The sequence below is a fragment of the Henckelia pumila genome, unplaced genomic scaffold, assembly GCF_033568475.1.
Source record: "Henckelia pumila isolate YLH828 unplaced genomic scaffold, ASM3356847v2 CTG_461:::fragment_3, whole genome shotgun sequence".
NCBI lineage: Eukaryota > Viridiplantae > Streptophyta > Magnoliopsida > Lamiales > Gesneriaceae > Henckelia > Henckelia pumila.
In genome coordinates, this window is record NW_027331831.1 from 6,120,249 (window position 1) to 6,141,230 (window position 20,982).

Below are 20,982 nucleotides of genomic sequence, written 5' to 3' on the forward strand. Positions count from 1 at the left end.
TAATAAATAATAAATAAAAAATGATAATTAATATAGTATTTGATTTGATTGATAGATTATAGTTTATTTAATTTGATTGATTAAATTTTATATAAACATGATAAATTACCATTTTGTCTTTTTAACGATAAATTAAATATGAATAATATTATTTATAAGAGATAATATAGTAATTTAAATTCAATGATTTGATTGATGTAAGATAAATAATTAATGATTTGATTGATATAAAATAAATAATTAGTAGATGAATAAATAATATGACAAAAAAACGCAAGATTAAATAAGATAAGTTATACATAGATTAATAATATAGGCTACCAAACGATAGCAAAATATTGCACTTGGCATGCTATAATTTTAACTTCAAATATTTGAATTTATGTCATATCTAATTGGCATTTAAATATGTGCATCTCGCATGTGCGAAACGTGCAACATCTGTGCATTACACGTACGAAACATCTCGTATGCTTTGAACATTATAATTTTAACAGCAATTTTCTTTTTAATATATCATATCCAATTAATTCTACGTGTATTACATGCGCAATTTAAGTGCATTACATGCGCAGTGTCAGTGTGCATTACATGTGCAAAATATGTGCATTACAATTTACAGGTGCAATGTTTGTACGTTGGCTGTGCGAAACATCCCGCATGCTTTGCTTTTAATAATTTTAAGTTTTAACATCGAATATTTTCATCTATGTATAATCTAATTAGCAATTTCTTTACCTTTAATGCCCAATAGGTACCATAATATAAATTAAACAAAGCACATGTGCTAGTTTCATATCTTAAATCTACAATCATGAGTATTGATTACCAGCTTGCTAAAATTTGCCTCTAAATCTATTTAAAAGGGAAGGGAATGGGAGCAAGGATTATATATGTTGCATTTTAAAGACTCATAGGAGTTCCATAATTCCACTTTTCTTATTTCCAAGATTCAACATCAAGTTTTTCAGCTCAAACATCTATTTACATCTCTAACACATGCTGATCGAGCTGTTCCTACACTTCATCCTATCAGACTGAAGTGAGCGACTATCAACAAAAGGAATGATACTACACTCACAGCAGACGTACAGAAAGCAGACGATGTAGAATGGGCGCCCACAGAATAAGCATTTCCACTCACTTCATCTCTTACTTGGATGCTTGAAGAGCCTGCAGCGACCGGCGAAAGAGGTTTAGTGTATGCTGTGTTTTCATGGAAACTTAATCAAGCAAAGAGGTCAATACAACAAAACAATCTCAAACTTCCTGACTCACAGACTTGGTTATAACATTATACATACTGACATATTTATCTCCATAATTGAATACAAAAAGAATTGAATGATTGACAAGCGTATCTCCTATTTTTGCATAATTCGGTGAAGTTTCAGGATACTCATGACATACTAATGATTCCAACCACAGAAATTTTGATGAAACATCAGAAGTCACCCAAAAGAAATTTAAGTGAACTTATAAAAGTTTAAACAAGGATCCAAAAGAAATTATTATTCATTTCATACAGAAATAGCTGACGAAGATAACAGAAACCCAAATTCTGAGACCAGAGAAGATTCACAGCTTTTAAGTTGAAACGAACCTCATCAGGCAAAGTCCGCAACACTAACTAAAATAGTCTGATATCACTCATGGACAAATGCTTAACTCACCTTCAGTAAAAGCAAAAACCCAACAAACAGAAGTTGATAGATGCTAGAGAAACTCAACAAAAATGTAATGTTTTTCGGTTCTTGAAGGAAAGAAAGATATTAATTGATTTGAGAAGTTGTATGAAAGTAAAGCACTCACCAAAACAATCAGGCAAAATTATAAGCACAATATATGCACAGTATATGCACAGGTAACAAAAAAAGCTCCAAGTAAATCTCATATCTCAAGATCGAATGTTATCTAACATCGATTCCCCACCAAAAATATTTCTAAATATTTAATAGGAAAGATATGGTCAATCTAAAAGATAAGTGCAGAGTAAATCCAATATTCAATTATACTCACAGTCATACTCAGTCCATCCCATGTTCTGATTTTCAAGGTCATACAAAATGAGCTTGTCTGACAATACAATATCTGCAAACAGAAGAGCAGAAAAATAAATTCATATGCACCTATTGAGCAAGTCATCAATTGATTCATGGCCATCTTTGACGTAAGTCATCAATTAATATGTATTTCCTTTCAGGAGACGAGTCATTTGTCAATTCATATTTTGAGTTAAAGTAAAGATATGCTATACAAGAAAAACATGAAACTAAAAAAGGTTTGCTCATAGCATAGAACCCATAAATATAGGAAGATCAACAAAGAGAACAAATTAATTCAGCACATTTATGAACTAATTGTTGGAAAATTATGATATCATTCTCAATTTCATGGCACTAAATTAATCAGAGATCATCTTCATCCTGTCTTCAATTGTAAACTCGAACTTATGGATGACAAATCTCGTAGATAAGTTTCCTTAATCATGGATATCTCTTTCTATATTAAAAAAAAAAGCGCTACAAAACTGGTGCAATTTCATTCATAAATATAATTGATGACTGTTCATAAGTTTGATATTTTACCATATGGTATCAATTCAGTAAGGTTCTGGATTGGGTTTGGGTCAAGTTTGCTAGAACCTGATACCCAAACTATTGAGATTATGAAGGACCCATACCCAACTGACCCAGAGTCAAATTAACTAGCCAATAACTCGTCTCATGAAGATAATTTTTATAGAATTATTATTCCTTATCAATTATGGTGGTACAAGTTCATAAATCACTCACGCTTCAAAAATTACATACTAATAAAGGGAAAGAACTATACAAAATTTTAAATGAAATAACTTAATATATTGTGAATTATGATAAAAGTAATAGCTTGTGTAGTCTCTTTACCTACATTTAATATATTTATCAAATGATGTAACTGAATATATATGACAAAAGGGCTGGGTCCTATAAAACCTGTTATCCAACCCAAACTCATTAGGTTGAAAATCAATACTTGTTGTCTGCCCCAATACCTATTTAACTAACTCAAACCCCACCCAAGTAGGTCAGGTCAAGCACTCAAGTTCAGGTCTTACCCAAACCTATTGCCATCCTATGTCTAGGATGCAGAACGCTAAATGACTTGTGCATTTTTTTGATGAAACACTTGAATTAAGACCAAAATAATAAATTGAGTTTTTTTGCGTAAAATTGAAACAAATGATGCTTCAACTCGACAGGGAGTGTCGGAAAATTATGACCCCATTATCGATTTCATTTCACAAAATTATGACCCCATTATTGTATATACCTTTTCCTACGTGCAAGGATAAGAAAGCATGTATGTCATACAAAATTTTCATTCATAATTATCAAAGAAAATGATTATTTTGTTCAATGTTTACACACGTATCAAAATGGTAAACATCATGCATAGAATAATAGTTTTATTTAGAAACTTAGATTTTTTGGAATTTTTTTTTATTTATTATTTTCTTCAGTCCGATTATGCAAAAGGTAATCCTAAACATGGTTACAAGAAATCATGCATGCATTATTATTCATAAGAAAAATGTGTTAGAGTAACCAACTTGTCAATATTTACTAAAATTAATGTCAACAACAGATGTTTTCACCCTGACCTCAATATATTATGAAAATGGAATCTTTCAAATGCTAAAAAATACAGTCACTTGAACTTTGTTTCCACTTTATTCAATGTTCCACTGACATTAAATTTAAATCACAAGTGAGATGTTTCCAACCGGTTCTTGGATCATTTTGGTAGGATCACAATTAAGCCTTTTGGACACTAATTACTTTATATGCATTCTCATGAAATGGTGATCATCCTCGGTCAATACCAATATGGCTCATCCATCACCTGGTTCCTTCTTCATTCAGTGGCTTCTGTGACTTTCCAGATATTAATGAATGCAAATAAAGAATCACATCAATTTGTAGGGTTGCTCTCGTGTTCAGATGACAACTTCAAAAGTGGCACCATCAATTTTATCATTGTTCAAGCTTTGCCTACCGGATGATGGGATTGTCCTACGATTCTAGTTTTGCGGGGAAAAAAACCATTTGGTAGATATATTAAGATGAATATGAATTATATGTGCCCGGGATCCGCAATAATTAATGGCCGGAAAAAACTTTTTAGTAGATAGATTAAGATGAATATGAACGATGTGCTCTATGGAAACCCGGGCCGTAATAATTAATGGTCTCATTTGATATCATAGCGGTCGTTTGAGTGATGCTTTTACTACGTATCTTTGATGAATTTCTTGCAAAGCTTTTCATTCTTCAAAGAGGAGGTATTGCCACAAGTTTAGAGGCATCCTATTTCAAATCTCAACGATACAAATCTTTGTTATACAAGGTTATCCATACTTCTCAACTTCAGCTAACTTGATAGTGTATTATCACTTTTTATTGTTTTGGCACTGTTAAAGATTATGGACTTCACAAGCTAGCTCAAGAGGAGAGGGTTGTCCAAGTCCATATATAGAACTCTCAGAAACTCAATTCAGCCGAAGTGGAACAACTAACACGACCCCTTCATGTCCAAGAATGAACATTTGGAATGTGAAGTTACAAGAACGTGTGACCCAACTATGAGCAGTCTAACACATAACGGTGGGTCTGAGCTCTGATACCATATAGAATTTATAGAACACGATAAAATGGGAGAAAAAATTATCATCTCTTTTTTTGTATATCTTTAAACTTAACAATTGATACACTCTAAATAGACAAAGACCACCAAAATAATATCCCATCAAATCTGTAAGATTATATCCCACCAAATCTGTGAGATATTTTATTCATGTGAATTGGTGGGATATTATTCTGGTGGTCTTCGTCTATTTAAAGTCTATCAATTGTTAAGTTTAAAGATATACAAAAAAGGAGATGATAATTTTCTCTCCCATTTTATCGTGTTCTGTAAATTCTATAGGCACTAGAGTAAATGTGTGCATGTGTTATCCTTGCTGTAGACAATATGACGAATAGAATCTAAATACGGTGGAGTCATATGAGCCAAAGAGCTTGAAAAATTCATAAACTGTCCCTTTCTATTTTAAAGCAACCAATTCTATGACAAGCTGGCTTGATTCATGCAGAGGCAGAGATTCATGCATGCACCCATTAATTAGAGCCAAAGGATTGGAACAAAATAGAAGAGGACTACTTGTTTTGCACCACGAAACTGGTACCTTGTTGTCCAGTGTGGACACTTCGGCAAGGTATAATGGTGTTGGCTGTCAGGAAAATCAGCTGGAAGGGTCTTAATTGTTTTGTTTTTCTCCTATTATTTTGTAGTTGGAATACCTTCCTGTTCGCACAGAGATCCATGCTGATCGGTTAATCTAAAGACTGAATCTCTTTGTCAAAAGGAAAAATAGATTCTCCCATATTTTTATAACCTAGATAGCATAGATGAACACAATTTAACTAATGCAAAGGATTCATTGGTGCATACATTCAAAATCATGAGTTATTTGACTAATTACATACCAAAGATAGCCGCAAAACAAGAGCGCAATATAATTTATGCCACACTGATTAAGTTTTGCCGAAAATAACAGAGCAAAACATATTTGCATGAATCCATAAACGTTGTATAGAAAAAAGTACTAGAATATACCTCCTAATAGAGTTATTTCCATTCCACTCTTTGTATGTGTTTTACTGTTTTGCCAGCCTACACAATATTCTTTATCCTGGAAATTCAAATTTCCCATGATAATAATTCGAATAATTTCCATGCTGCAAGTATTACAAGGCAATTGAGGTTTGTTAAAAGAAGATCAGCCACTATTATAGCACAGGAGAATATTTTCCATATGAATCAAGTGAATTTTAGATCATTATTAATTTTTCATTACAACAGTCAGCTTAGTCTCTGTCCTCCATCTCATTAGTTTGTGCAAAACAGCAAAGCTACATTTGCTAACGGGTTCCAACTCTATGCACAGATGCAAATCTGTAAATAATCCTTGATAAATTTGAGTTTTTGTGCAATGAATAGAAGGTTAAATTACGTCCCATCTCCTTTGTCATATACATTGCAGTAATCATACACTAATACACAAAATAAATAGCATCATGCTTCCACAAGATCAATATCAAGAAATCATCAATGTTTGCCGCATTACATTGCAAGAAATTTTGGAAATGCAACTTAGCCAACCACTAAAATATTACCAAATTAATACAGACTACTTAGTACTTACATGAACTTGTAACAAATAATTGCGGGGATACACTGGTAAAGACATCGAGTCCTCAAAATGAAAACCAATGATAGGAAATCCATCATCAATACTGCAAAAACAAGAAAAAAAACATTAAATTTAAAAGTTCAAAAAAAAAAATAAGCAACGTAATGACAACCAGAAAAAGCATCTCTCAGATCTACAGCACTCGTCTTGTGTCTGCTGGTGTCACACTAACGTATATTTCATTCAAACACATACAAAGAGAGATTGCATGGAAGAACTCTGGCATAGTAGACTTACTTTCCACTGTACCGAAAGCATGTGAAGCGTTGTTGAACTACATAAGTTTTCAGATCTGGCCGATGAGCTATAACCTAAAGATGAAGAGATGGACAAAGAGAGGAGAGCAAGAGAGAAGTTAATAGAAACAGATGCAAAGGATCAATCCTATATAGATAGATTGATCAAGAAAATAACACTCTTTAGAGTTAAATTTAGATGTACCTTGTCTAGAAGCCATTGATATATCTCAGACGGAAGATAGGCCAAAGTTGTGCCACTGTCAATTATAGCTCTTCTACCAAGTCCCAGAGCAAGTAAATCAGAGTGAAGATTAAGCAATTGACCACCCACCTCAACACCCTTCAGAACAACATTATAATGCATCCTATGGTAGCAATAAAAATGTAATCAGATAAGTGTGGATTTAATATTAACGAAATGCTAATGTGCAAAATTCAACAGGGCATACAAACCATTCGTGTCCCGATTTAGTCATTGAAAAAGGAAACATACAAATAAGTAATAATGTCACGTACTGATTTGGCACAAGTTTTGTTCTATTCACTTTTGGTTGCACCACTTCTCCAATGGCAAATATGCCACCTCCCTTGTGGCTCAAGCAATGTGAAAATATCCTTTTCACCTTCCCAGAAGAAGCAAGCTGTGAAAGGATGGATGTGTTTGCTTGTCCAAACCCAATTATTCCATCAAGTGCCACAGAAGACGAAGCAAATCCTCCAGATTGTTTACCTGAGCAACTGTAGAAAATCATGAACAAGTGAGATGCATAGAATGCACAGCAGATGGGTTTGTGCGAACTGGCATGGTAAAATTATAAGAAGACACTTAGGTTGGCTTTGAGTTGTAGGATTTAAGTGGATTTGATTTCAAATCCACATTCGTATCCATTTGGCTTTAAATTAGGATGAAGGATTTGAAATTTCTTGTGTTGTTTAAGTACATTTTTGCTTTAATTTCAAACCCACTATCTAACTTAGTTATTTGAAATCCATGGATTCAAATCTTTTTTGATTTGAAATCCTCCCACAAATTCAAACCATTCCATCCAAACACAACCTTACGGGAAAACGTCCTACAAATCCAAATCCTTCCCTCTATGCACAATCTCAGGAAAGATTCATTTTGAAAATAAGCACATATCACAAACAATAAAGATTAACAACAAACAGGTTAAATTACCGAATAATCTCAGCCACTCAATTCATATCTCAGATAATCCTAAGAAGTTGGCAAAATAAATCCACTTTAGCAACATTGCATAAAAGGTAAACATAAATGAAAGGCAACGATGAAACATTAAATATGCGCAAAAGCCTGTTCATACCAAAAGAAGAATGTCGGCTTCTATCCAAATTAAATTACAAGTAATTTAACATAGAATTCCAGTCTTTCATGTGGAAAAGATAGGAATTCTATTAGCATCGGTCGTGAGCAGTGTTCTAAATAACGGTCGAGGCAGCCGCCTAGGCGGGAGGCGGCCATCGACCGCACCGCCTTTTCCCAAGGCGGTTATGTAGGCGGTCGAAGTTGAGATGGGGCGGGCGAGGTAGGTTTAGGTGGTCAAAAAATCAATAAAATTTAAAAATCCTACTTTAGTATTACATTATGCACCATCTCTCTTCAGAACATAATAGCCAACCCAATCATTCACAAGTGCCACAAGCCCTACATTCTTCTGCCTCAAACCCGTCGGCCAACCCACTAGATTAGAACTATTATCACATTAGTATGTTACATTTTTAGTATTAATATGGTGATGAATCTTTATTTGTACCTTGACTAAATTGTATGAAGATTATCTATGCATAAACATAATTTAATTTATGCATATATTGCATTATTATATATAATTAGATATAAAAACAGTATAAAAAATTCAACCGCCAAGGCGGCCAAGGTGGTAGGTGGTCACTGACCGCCCCGCCACCGTCTACCGCCATTTACAACGACGGTCGTGAGAATATACGTGGAACAATCATAATATATGATCTCGATGCCTTAAAAGAGCATGGATTTATGAGCATGAGCATTGCTCTCGTGTTCATACTGGTGGTTTAACTATGTTAAGTATATGTCTCATGCAACTTTTTTTCAAGTGTGAGCACGAGTGTGCATGTGATATTGCATAAGAATGGTCACATACAAAGCCTAATCTTAACAAATTTGTTCCCTTCTTGCACATAAATAAAAATAAACCATGGATCCTATGATATTGCAATGAATGTCCAGAAAAATGAATATCGATAACAATTTAACAAGTCATGAAAGCTCATGCATAACTTCAAATAATGCAGTGTTGGCATCAATTGAAACACTCAGTAAATCTATCACGCAATCATATATAATATGTCACCGAAGGGAATACTTAACATAAGGTTTGCTTAAACAAACACAACCCCACCCATCTACCTAACTGGTGGGGGAGCACCCAACGGGGGTGACGGAGGTGTCTGGAATTGAATTACTTTATAATGTTTCCAATTGTCTATTGTTTTTGTGACTCGTCTAGTTTAAGCATGTGAGCACAAGGTAATCGCATGCACGTGACTCGTCTACCTATGACATTTTTTGTGCTCCATTAGGTCTTTCTTTTTTCAACTCTCTGTGTTAATAGATGAACGACAAAAGGGATGGAGCAATGGAAGTAATGATTTAAATAATATCAACGGGCGAAGTATTTTACATTTTGCTTCAAACATAATCCACTTGAGATACTTGGTCATCATCATGTTTGTGGTTTACTGATTTTTCATGTTCACATCTTCAGTAAAATAACAAGAAAAAATAAGATGTTTTATAGCATCAGATAAACTATTCGATGTTAATACTATTGCCTACAGCACTAATACCAATGGCCCCAAATAAAGACGATACATATTATTTGAGACTTCATGTTCACGTCTTCAATAGCACTATTTGATGCTAATACTATTGTCTACAACATTAATATCAATGGCACCAAATAAAGGAGATAGCCAATCATTGGAAACAGAATCTAAAACAACGACCATAACCCATATGTTATATGAATTTCTAAGGTTCAAACTTCAAAGCTTTGTAAGCAATAATTTTAAACTATCTCATACAAAACTTGTACCCACCATTACCTTGTTACACCAAATTATTAACTCAAAAGCTACACAAATACAATATCGTCCAAAACAATCAATTATATGTGGATTGAATAGACATTTGTATGCTTAATACAAATTAAGGATTGATTCCATAAATGTTAACTTGTCATCTCAGCTTGCATGTCGCCAATGAAGTGCTAGGTGCTACACCAGTAATCAGTTGTGTGAATGACTTGCACATAAATGATATCTTGAGAAGGTTCAAGTCACTGGTTAATGTATTAATAATATCTCAAATTCAAGTACTGGAACCAATTCACCGAGAAACCTGACAACAGACTATAAACGAGAGAATACAGAACCCACCCGAAAGCAATGTACCCATCCATTAATGATGATTGAAGGTTCCCAGTCACTTGAGCAAGTTTAAAAAAATCTCTAACGAAATATCCCTCAGTTCTGCTACCATCTCCATATGCGACTATATATTCACAGTTCAATCCATGATCGCAATTGAACTTCGGACGATCAAACTCGGCAGTACAGAAATCTTGGTCACAAAAAACTCTCTCTCCAGTGGAGGAGGCCCTCAAGTCATACTGCTTCAAGGGTATCTGGTGGATTAAATTAAACAATAAGTTATTCATTTGACCTACAATATTTATATGAAAAATGATGGTTAACATAGATGGTGCTAGCAGCAAGCAGAAATCTTCAGATGCCACATTCAACTGCTGGAACATAATTTTTAGTAAGATTAAAGGAGTCGAAATAGAACATAGAAAAGGAGGAAGAGATATACATTAAAGTCACTTTTTGTGGGACATCCCTCACAGTTTTGGCAATTCACCCACAAAATATCACTTCCAGTATCTACCTGAACATGATAATCAACTGGGGGAGTCCCAATTGTGATTTTGGTGTAATAAAGCCTGCAAGAATTTGTTAAATGACACTTGAGATACACAAAATAGTCGTTATACTGAAGAAAAAAAACAGTTTGGACACCAAGAAATTCTGAAAACTGACAAGGATGCACATAAAAATGGTGTTCTTTCATCAAATAGTGATTGCAGCCCAGGAACAAAATAATGTCCTCATGCAATGCCATTTGGAGCCAAATAATTATTCCTTCAAAATTATATATTTGTCATCCATCCAATTGCCAAAATTGTTATTGCATGTTTATGTTTACTTTCTGAAGAAGTGGTTTATAAGTTTGCTTTTGGTCCAAGGTATAAAACTCCACCCGCAAAATGTTCTGTTCTTCCCTGTACATGGATTACTTTGCCAGAACCTCATATAGCTTTCCATCCTGAGCCCCAGGTCATTGGTTTACAGAATATTTAGAAAGAATGAAAACGAACCATACTTCACTATTGCTGAATAAAGCTTCTAATCTTTAACCGATTTCCAGAGGAACCAGAGATAAATTATTGCATACTTGCAGACTGCAGTAACAAAAAGCCTAGAAATAGTAAACAAAACTTGCTGGTTAAGAATATAACCGTTGCAATAATGACATATACACTTTATTACATATCCTTCATAGCACAATCCACCCAAAAACAGAAAGACATCCAAGGAATACAATATCATGTTCAAATTTTTTATGTCGGAAAATGAAACACGTTGTTCAAATGACCAAACCCTTGGCAAGGGATGAGAGAAGTTTCCTATCCAACACACGCTAAAACCATTTGTGTTTAATCATATTGGTTCTTACTAGTATTTCTATTTTCTAACTCCATGTCACCTAATGCTTAACACTATCATTATGACACTATCTGTATTTCATCGTATTAGTTCTTACTTTTGTTTCTGATTCCTATATCAGTGTCAACTAATGGTAAACTTCCACAAACATCATCCACTGAAAATAGTAATATAAAAAAAACGCTTCTTAATGCTTATGCATGATCAATACATACAGAAAAAAAATAGCCAACACTAGATTGAAGTGTTAAGCCAACTAATACAAACATTAACAAATCAGATAACCACAAACACTTTAAACCCTACATGGTACATTAGTTAAACCTGCATCGAACATCAGTTACATTACCAATTATCATCTTAGAATTCATATTTTAAAAAAGTAATACACAATTCAACTCAATCACATGCAATAGAGATACATACGCCGCGTTATGAAATGATCCAGCACCGCATAGTTGGAATTCAATGGAAGCTAGCATTCTGCCATGGCGCTGGGAGTCATGCTCCCAAAGAGCGCTCAATGGTGCCTTCTCCCGGCCACGGCCACGGTACTTGTGATGGACCTCGAAAACCACATTGCCCTTCACCATAAACATTACATTAACCAACAACAAAATCACAGGCAAAACTGAAATCATAACCTTCCTCCCGCAATCCATCTCCACCGCCAAAAATTGTGAAATAAGAAAATTGTAATAAAAACTGAAAAAAAACCCAACTTAAGTGAATGAATACAACTCTTATTCGAAGAAGACAAATTTTGTTGGGATGGAAACATGAAAAATTCGTCAGCATTGTCTTGTTCTGGACTCGGTGCATTAATGTTGGCAGGAGACGTGAACTGAAAACGTGAGAAAGGGCTAAAAAGGGATTAAACCAGGAAAAGGGGTCAAAGAAGTTGGCTTAAATTGCTTAAAAATTGCAATGTTAGAAGTGATTTCAAGATTCTTTAGGTCCAAACTAAAATTCCAGGAAACACAATAACAATTCCACCCCCACATTATGAAATAAGCCCTTTTACCTTTCTCCCTCAGAAAAGAAGGAAGCTGTTGCGTCAGCCATGAATGTTACCGCTGTATGTATCTGCCATGCATTCTGTCGCGTTCTTTAAGCTCGCTCTGACTCTGCACTGGGATTCCCATCGTTTTCGTATTCACCCGCAAGATTTTCCCAGAAACGTAAATAATATCACAAAATAATTACATTTCCTAATTCTTAAAAGAAAGGAACCGTGGACTGGAACTCCCATCGTTTACATTTCAACAGCAATTTTTTTTTCCAGAAATCTGTTTCCTGTAATACACCAAAAAAGGGTTTATGATCATAATATTTTTTAATTAAGTTAATATTTAAAAATAATTATTATATTTACTAATTCTGAAAAGTAAAAGGAACCGAGATTAGTAAACCCGGCGCCTTGCATATATTTCTTTTTTTTTTTTACAGTATTATATTTCTTTTTAGAAAAGAAAAAAAAAAAGTTGAAATATCGTCATCTTCGGCTCCATCCATTGAACAGGAACTGCCGCAGTTGCCGATATTTGCTGTGCATGTACAAGCGACTCTTCATTTAGCTTTGGCTTCAAGGTTCTCATTCTCTGTTCAGAGATTGATTGTACTGGTGAGTGGAATTCCATAATGTTTTTCAAGTCGTGGATACGAAGAGTACATTCATCGAACACGTAGTTTGCATTGTGGGAGCGTTTGGTCAAGGACTTGCACCTCCAATATCGTCACATTGCACCAGGAATGCTCCTTCGCATGACTTCTTTATCAGCTAAAGCCTCTCCTCTTCTTTCCCTTTTCTCCAAAAACTCTGTTTCACTCTGTTCCCGCCCCGGAAGCTTCAATTATCTGTTCCACTACTGGCCCCTGATGCCTATTTCGTTCAATGCCAAAACCCAACAAAAATATCCCTTTTTGATGGCGAGAAAAAGATCCCATTTTTCCACCACATCAGCTGAAGCCCTTGTCCAAGAGCAGACAGATTCGGGCACTCGAAGATCCAGGAAAAAGGCTATTCGGGAGTCCCCAGATATGATTCTGCGTGTGAAACTGGATCAGTGTTCCAAGAGCGGTGACTTAGCAGAAGCCCTTCGTCTCTACGATGAGGCGATAATCAACAATGTTCAGCTGAATGTGCATCAGTACAATGTCTTGCTTTATTTATGTTCGACAAAAAGTGATGGTGTTGGGGAGGATGGAAGGGATGTTTTAAGGTTGGAAAGAGGGTTTGAGATTTTTGAACGGATGGGCACTGATAATGTGTTGCCGAATGAGGCAACATTTACGAATGCTTCAAGATTGGCAGCTGCCAAAAATGATCCTGAGCGGGCTTTCACTTTAGTTAAGAAAATGAAGGCAAATGGTATTGTTCCGAAGTTGAGGTCTTATGGGCCAGCTTTGTTTGGGTTTTGTAAGAAGGGGATGGCTGATAAGGCCTATGAGGTAGATTCTCATATGATAGATAACATGGTTTTGGCTGAAGAGTCTGAGCTTTCAGCACTGTTGAAAGTTAGTTCTGAGGCTGAGAGGGAAGAGAAAGTGTATCAAATGCTGCATAGGTTGAGAGCGGCAGTGAGACAAGTATCAGAGGAGACTGCTGTGGTGGTGGAGGATTGGTTTGGGTCCAAGAGGGCAGCAGAAATTGGGTTGGAGAAGTGGGATTCAGAGAGGGTGAAGAAAGGGATTGTAGAGGGAGGTGGTGGATGGCATGGTCAAGGGTGGTTGGGGACAGGAAATTGGAGATTGTTGAGGACCTCGATGACCAATACCGGGGTTTGTCAGTCATGTGGGCAGAAGCTAGATTGTATTGATATCGATCCTAGGGAGACAGATAATTTTGCAAAGTGTTTGGCTGATTTGGCTTGCCAAAAGGAAGCTAGAAAAAACTTTGTGCAATTTCAGGTATTGACTTAGTATTTGGTTTCCATGGTTAAGACCTTCTGAAATCTGTGTTGTGGGTGTGGAATATATAGCATTTCTTCATCTGAAAATTGTAGGATTTGATATGACTGCTGACTTTGCTTGATGACATTTTGAAACAGTACTGAGTTTGAAAAGAAACGAGATAATCTCTCGGTGTTTGGATGGTAAATTCTATAGGTTATGGTGTCTGTCTTATAATCATGGCAGGCCATTTTTTGTTTATAATAAGAAACTGAAATAAGATGACTCAGGCATCACCTGCTGTTATTAATGATGTAATCTGACAACTTCATTGTTATACTGGAAAAGGTGCAATATTCAACTTAGGCTAAGCATTTAACAACAAAGATTTCGAGCGTAATCTTGTGTACTGGTACAGGAGTGGCTTCAACAGCATGGTCCTTTTGATGCTGTAATTGATGGTGCAAATTTGGGACTTGCTAATCAACATGTTTTTAGTTTCTCTCAGGTAAGTATGAAAATTGACTCCCATCATCGCTTGTCCTTTCTAATAGACACAATTAGGTGTGAAGTTATGAGACTTGTGTTTTTGTGTGTGTGTGTGTGTGTGTGTGTGTTTCATGTGTGGATAAACGACTCACAGTGACCTTTATCGTAGATCAATAGAGTTGTGAAAGAAATACGGCAAATCAACCCTTCAAAGAAATTGCCTCTTGTTATTTTACACCAGAGTAGAGTGACTGGCGGTCCTGCTCAGCACCCTAACAACAAAAAGTTATTGGAAAGTTGGAAAAGGGCTGGAGCACTCTATGCAACACCTCTTGGTTCAAATGATGATTGGTATTATATATAATCAGTTCCTCTTAATGCTGAATCACAATTTTTTGTCTTCTTTTCTTCTTACAGTTGCTGTATGCTAGTTGCCAGCGATCTGAATAATCCAGCCATCAACTAGGTTGAAAATAACGCTCACTTATGCTTAGTAGAGAGACCCATATAGCCGATATAGCTCATTTGGGTCTAATGCCTGCATGTTATTGATATTGATGAACCGCAATGTCTTGCAAGATTCTGTTGTTGCTCTCTATGCATGATATTTATGAATAATTTTACGAGGGAAGTTGGTTATTTGAACTCCATTGTAGTGGTGGAAGTTGTTAGATACACATCTTGCTCATATTGTTGTTAATTGAAGTTTAAATTTGAGAGTTCCATGACCACACAATATCGATTGATTTCTAGTAGATGTTTACCCAAATTCAGTTTTGTTTCTTTTTTCGTACGTGATTCAGTGAAACCAATAAAGAAATATCTGCTGACATTAGAATGCACTGTACAAGGCCTGCTATCGCGTATGACATCACAGGCTAATAAGTATTAGGTCAATGAAAGCATATTCACTCGGTGGAGATAATTAATGAGAAGAAAGTTTCTTGTTTCAGTCTTCAATAAAAAATGATCCTCACACTAGATCATGTGTTTGGCGACACATTCAGTGCAGTCAAAAGAAATAAGCTAGAAAACTGAAAGGATTCAGGTAGAAGTATAAACGGAATAACAAGGGAGAGTCCTTTTGTCATTATATTAGTGGCCATGTATCTACAACACATGCTACACAAAATTTTATTTATTTTTAGTCATTGAGAAGCATACCTAATGTAACAAATCTCAATTTCTCTCTCATTTTCCAATGCTTACCTGTCTCGTTTATTTGTTCTTACTTTTCTTGTCTTATGCCACTCTACTTTGAGATTACCTGCAATGCCAGATATTTAGCTATTACTGAGGTCTCTGCAGTACAGGTTCATTATCTGTTTTTTTCCTTCTTTCCCTAGGTACTGGTTGTATGCTGCTGTAAGTTCAAAGTGTTTGCTGGTTACAAATGATGAGATGAGAGACCACTTGTTTGAACTTTTAGGCAATAACTTCTTCCCTAGATGGAAAGAAAAACATCAGGTGTTTGTTACTTTTCTTTCAATATTCGATTCATTCAAACTTCTTCAATGATCTAGGTTGCCAGGGGTTGTTAATTACTTGTGTATAATGATGCATTCTAAATGGTTGTCCTGTCTTCCCAATGTCAATCAGAACACAGCAGCCAGGAATATGACATTCTAGGCTCCTTGTCTCTTCTATATGCATATGTATTTTCAACGGTTCTGTTTTAACATCAATTATAGAAAAAACTAGCTTTAATTTCTAATCACCTCTTACTTTTGTTTACGAAGCAGTGACATTCTTGATCAATGCTTACGTACGTGTTACCATTAACACATGAGATTGAAAATGGTTGTATTGTGCGGATGAATGGCAGGTCCGTTTAAAACCTTCTGTCAATGGGCTGAGCCTGCATATGCCACCACCGTATTCAATTGTCATCCAGGTTAGTTAACTAGTAAAGGATCTCTACGCCTGTTAGTTTCATGTCTGAAGCACTAATGAATCGTGCGCAAATTAATTGCAGGAATCAGAACAGGGCAGTTGGCATGTTCCAACTGTTACAGGAGACGATCTTGAGAGCCCACGACAATGGCTTTGTGTATCAAGGATTAAGGAAAGAAATTAGAGGAATTCTTATTGATTTTATTTTAATGGATAAAGCCTCGTGTATTTTGTACACATATTTAAAGGTAAATGGCATTCAATATCAAATAATCTTTTACACACCATGCTAGCATCCACACGTTAACCCTAAAAACACTTGCACAAGCCTCCAATGAAGTATTCAAGTTGGTAAACTAGGTGAGCGTTTGGTCAGAGTTTGATTCCACTGCCAACTTCTTGAACTAGCCTGTCATAAAAAACTTGTCTAGTCAATTTATCTGACTAATGTAGTTTGCTGACTATTGCGTTAGTTCGAAGGTTTACCCAATGCACACCGAAAGATAGCTGGTGCAGTTCTCACGAGTCACGACATAATTTAAAAAAAAAAAGACACACACACACAATTGCACAAACACAATTATTTTTGCACCATTCACCATCTTTTAGAGCTATAATTGCTATATGCAGGAATATTTCGAATCGTTTTTAATGAATTCAACAGTTCATCTACTTAGCAAAGTTACAAACAATATTAAAATTAAGAGAGTTCTAGCTGCTTCTTGCATTCTCAATGGCGATGACTAAATCATCGAATTTGGCTCCGGTTACTTCTTTTACAATCTTGCTATCCTTCAATATCTTGAATGTAGGAACCACTTTAATCCCTAATTCCTTTGCCAGAGGCTGTTTACAGATCATCATAAAATATCAAACTTGAGTTTAATTACTACATAGATTTAGAGCAAGAGTCATGATAGTACTGCACGCACCTTGTTATCTTGGTTGCAGTCGAGCTTTAAGAAGATAACATCGTCATATTTTTCAGATAATTGTTGAAACTTTGGCGCCATCACCTTACATGGACCGCACCTGTATGTTGGAAACCAAATACAAAGAATACCCAAATTTTAGTACCACTCTGAAGCAGTTAAAGCCTTAAATATCAGATTAAATATTTTTCAGACAATGTTGGCACCTTAAATATTGTAATTGGTTTTTGAAAAACAAACCCACAACCAAGAATATCTTGTGTTCAATTCTTGAGATGTATCACTGGTTTTCACAACTATCAGATTCCTCCAAATTCATAGTATACACTGCTAATCTCCTAAAGTTCGGTGGAAAATCCAAGACTTACAAATGAAACTGTGAACGTTTATATCCTAAGACTGCAAAAAATAACGATTTAATGAATGCCAAACGCTTAATGATCCTGATGAGTTCAACAATCCATCAGACGGACATAGACAAAACCAAGAAAAAATCTACGCTAACATATATTCAATGACAGAACAGCACAGAACTTCACCCTGATGGCTGAACTGAAATGAAAAGGTTCCTTGGTCTTCCTTTCGTAACCATGGAATCGTAACGAATCAGCACACGTGAATTCAATGGCATATACCCCATGGTCCATGAAGTTGTGAACAATCACAGTGAAAATGCACATCTAATCATGACATAAATACTCTAGTTCAGTGCATCACTAATGGATCACATCCATAAGAAGCTGTGGATCTTGAAACCTCACCAAATGAAGTAAAAATGAAACTATTGAATTCGTTCCCTGGATTGGGGCCATTTTTTACTACTCAAAACTGCAAGATTATAAAAACGTCCAGACAAAAAACACAGGCGTGTATACTTGTCGATCCTTATAAAAAATGGTTGCAACTAATTATTTAGATTCCTTGTTTTGTAAATTAAAAACAAACAAAGCAAAACACATTCTTTTTGTGTGTACTACTGAGTTTATAGACTTTAAATTTCATCTTCGGGCCCGGAAAAACGCATACATAGGGGTTCCCTCAATTTTCGTATCACAATGCTGCTTCATTGAACCTAACTTGATCCATTCACAACCACCCTAGCGATTCCAACATGAAATCAACAAATGCTAACAGGTTTTCACAAGAATCATCGAGATAGAAACAACAAACAAATCAACAACAAAAACGCAGAAAAAAAAGGGATAATCGCGATGAACTCACCACTGAGTATACATATCGACGACCACAACCTTAGTACCAGCTGCTTCCACGATGGGCCAGAAGGTATGCAAACCAACCTCAGTCACTCTGCCCACCTCCGCCACCGCGGCGGCCGCGGCGTCCAAGCTAGCCTTTACCCGTGACCCCGCTCTCAGCCGCCTCTCCGTCCTCGTCACCGTCCGGCGGTAATCACCTGCGACGCAGACCACGGGTTGGCCCGAAATAATCTTGTGGGACACCGGATTTTGCACCAGTGAACTCAACGCAGCCGCACCGTAGAACTGCAAAGCCATTTGCACACTTGGAAATGTAAATGTGAATGGGTGTGAATATTGACTGTAAACGGAGAGAATGGATCGGAGGCCAAGAGAAATTGGAGAGAGTATACTGTATATATACATGGAGATCGTTCACCATCAGTGATGGCGGTGTGAAATTACTATTTTAGCCTTGAGTATCCTTGGGTATTTGGGAATATCTTGGGTGAATTTCGGGATTTCGACCTAATATTTGTGGCACAGGCATAATTGTCCATCTTAATAAGATAGTAATAAAAAAAACAAAATGTAATAGGAAAGAAAATGAGAGGAGGAGTTGTTTCCGCCACAAAGTTGATGTTGGAGGATCACAAAAATTAGAGGAAATGATACAAGTCTATATATTTATCATTAATTTATTATTATCTTGGGAATTTTATAGAATATATGATCAACGAACCAATAAAATTGAAACAAAATAATTCGACGGTCTCACGAGTTAATTTTATAAAATGTATTTCTTATTTGATTCGATCAATAAAAAAAATTTATTTTTTATATCAAAATTAATATTTTTCATTACAATGTCAACCTGTCTCACTGAAAAAATATTCATGACGAGACCCACTCTAAAATTGGAGTCCTAGATAACATTTTTAAGAAAATTATTCAAAAAGTCTCATGCTATAACGAGTATCGTCACGTATAGAGTGGAGGATGAGGAGCGATGAAACGATATTTGAAGCGTGTTTTATTTATGAAATGATCAAATATGGCCCTGCTTTATACACAATCGAACAGCAATGGGGGATAGTGAATAATGAAATGAAAACTTGTACCTAACTCATATTTAGACAAGAGAATTTGAAAGATCAACGACTGACATGGAAATGTCATTATCGCTCATTCACAATTGTTCTAATAATAACGCTTCTGGTTTTATGAGCATTTCGACATAATACACTCTTGGTTTTTCAATTTCAAAACCACCCGAGTGATTTAATTCCAATTGTAACTAATATTTCTGGAATTTGGATCCTTGTAGTGCACAACAAAGATCCAAAAGCATATGCTGGGCTTGTGACCCTTGACGTTCAATAAGCAGCAAAATAAAATATAAATCATTAAAACAAAAGACTCATCACAGTCTTGACTCTCGGCACACTTACAAATCGGTACAGCAACTTGAAGGTATAACAAATCAAGAATCTCTGGGCAACAGCTCATGAGACTGTTAAAAGGTAACTAGACGCTTGATAGCTGTCGGATTTAATATCAAACCCCATCGTTGGACGCCTTGTTATTAGGCTCATAATATATATTCATTCACACAATCAACGCACAACTGAAATCTCCAGTTGTATATATACATACGCATTCAAGAAATCAATGAGGGTCGTCTAGAACATATTTCTTGAAGCAATACTCGGAATATTGAATACTCGCCCTCCACCACTTCATCCGAAAGAAATGGAAAACAAAACAAGTTCAGTATCCAATAGGATGTAACAAGAACATAACAGTCCCTTCGTACCATTGAAGAATCCTTGATTAGCTTTGTCGACCTCAGTATATGTCACAGCTTATTGAAATATTCCTCTCATTGCCTGCAAATTACCATACATACATGAATGTAAGTTATATTTGGAATGAGAATATGTAGGATAAAATGAAATATCACTACTACTTCAACTTAATGATACAATGATTTATACCTAGGGCCGTGCCTCATCACGTCTTCTTCATAAAATGGCTAAAAGCAATCACTCCTAGACACATTCCAAGAAGGGAACTGAATAGTCATGACGACTACAAATAAATATACAGTATTTATTCATAGAAAACTTATAATCTCCAACATATTTCTAGTGTCAGACAAAGGTAGAAGAAGATATAGAGCTCACAATTATCCTGTTAAGCAACCTATATATGCTCGATTATTCACTAAGTTAATTTCGGTTGTAAGATAAGAG

General features: G+C 35.7%; 3 protein-coding genes across 4 annotated transcripts; 1 reads left to right on the plus strand and 2 right to left on the minus strand.

Moving 5' to 3' along the window:
- Positions 1 to 887: 887 nt before the first annotated feature.
- Positions 888 to 12,628, minus strand: LOC140871285 (aspartic proteinase 36-like). Of its 2 annotated transcripts, XM_073273723.1 has the most exons (12): positions 12,532 to 12,628; positions 12,350 to 12,452; positions 11,752 to 11,909; positions 10,412 to 10,541; positions 9,976 to 10,223; positions 7,051 to 7,272; positions 6,737 to 6,899; positions 6,533 to 6,606; positions 6,248 to 6,338; positions 5,659 to 5,734; positions 2,020 to 2,091; positions 888 to 1,173 (listed from the first exon to the last, which is right to left on the minus strand). In XM_073273723.1, the coding sequence occupies exons 3-12, from the start codon at positions 11,805 to 11,807 to the stop codon at positions 1,025 to 1,027; spliced, it is 1,281 nt and encodes a 426-aa protein (XP_073129824.1). In that variant the 5' UTR covers positions 11,808 to 11,909; positions 12,350 to 12,452; positions 12,532 to 12,628; the 3' UTR covers positions 888 to 1,024. The 2 variants fall into 2 exon arrangements, with proteins under 2 accessions (XP_073129824.1, XP_073129823.1); XM_073273722.1 differs by lacking the exons at positions 12,350 to 12,452; positions 12,532 to 12,628 and having other exon boundaries at positions 11,752 to 12,326.
- A 166-nt stretch (positions 12,629 to 12,794) lies between these two features.
- LOC140871284 (proteinaceous RNase P 1, chloroplastic/mitochondrial) lies at positions 12,795 to 16,881 on the plus strand. Its single transcript, XM_073273721.1, has 6 exons — positions 12,795 to 14,235; positions 14,636 to 14,725; positions 14,876 to 15,057; positions 16,053 to 16,173; positions 16,532 to 16,600; positions 16,682 to 16,881. The coding sequence occupies exons 1-6, from the start codon at positions 13,078 to 13,080 to the stop codon at positions 16,781 to 16,783; spliced, it is 1,722 nt and encodes a 573-aa protein (XP_073129822.1). The 5' UTR covers positions 12,795 to 13,077; the 3' UTR covers positions 16,784 to 16,881.
- A 351-nt stretch (positions 16,882 to 17,232) lies between these two features.
- Positions 17,233 to 19,111, minus strand: LOC140872252 (thioredoxin F, chloroplastic-like). Its single transcript, XM_073275066.1, has 3 exons — positions 18,753 to 19,111; positions 17,532 to 17,631; positions 17,233 to 17,445 (listed from the first exon to the last, which is right to left on the minus strand). The coding sequence occupies exons 1-3, from the start codon at positions 19,043 to 19,045 to the stop codon at positions 17,311 to 17,313; spliced, it is 528 nt and encodes a 175-aa protein (XP_073131167.1). The 5' UTR covers positions 19,046 to 19,111; the 3' UTR covers positions 17,233 to 17,310.
- Between the last annotated feature and the right edge of the window lie 1,871 nt (positions 19,112 to 20,982).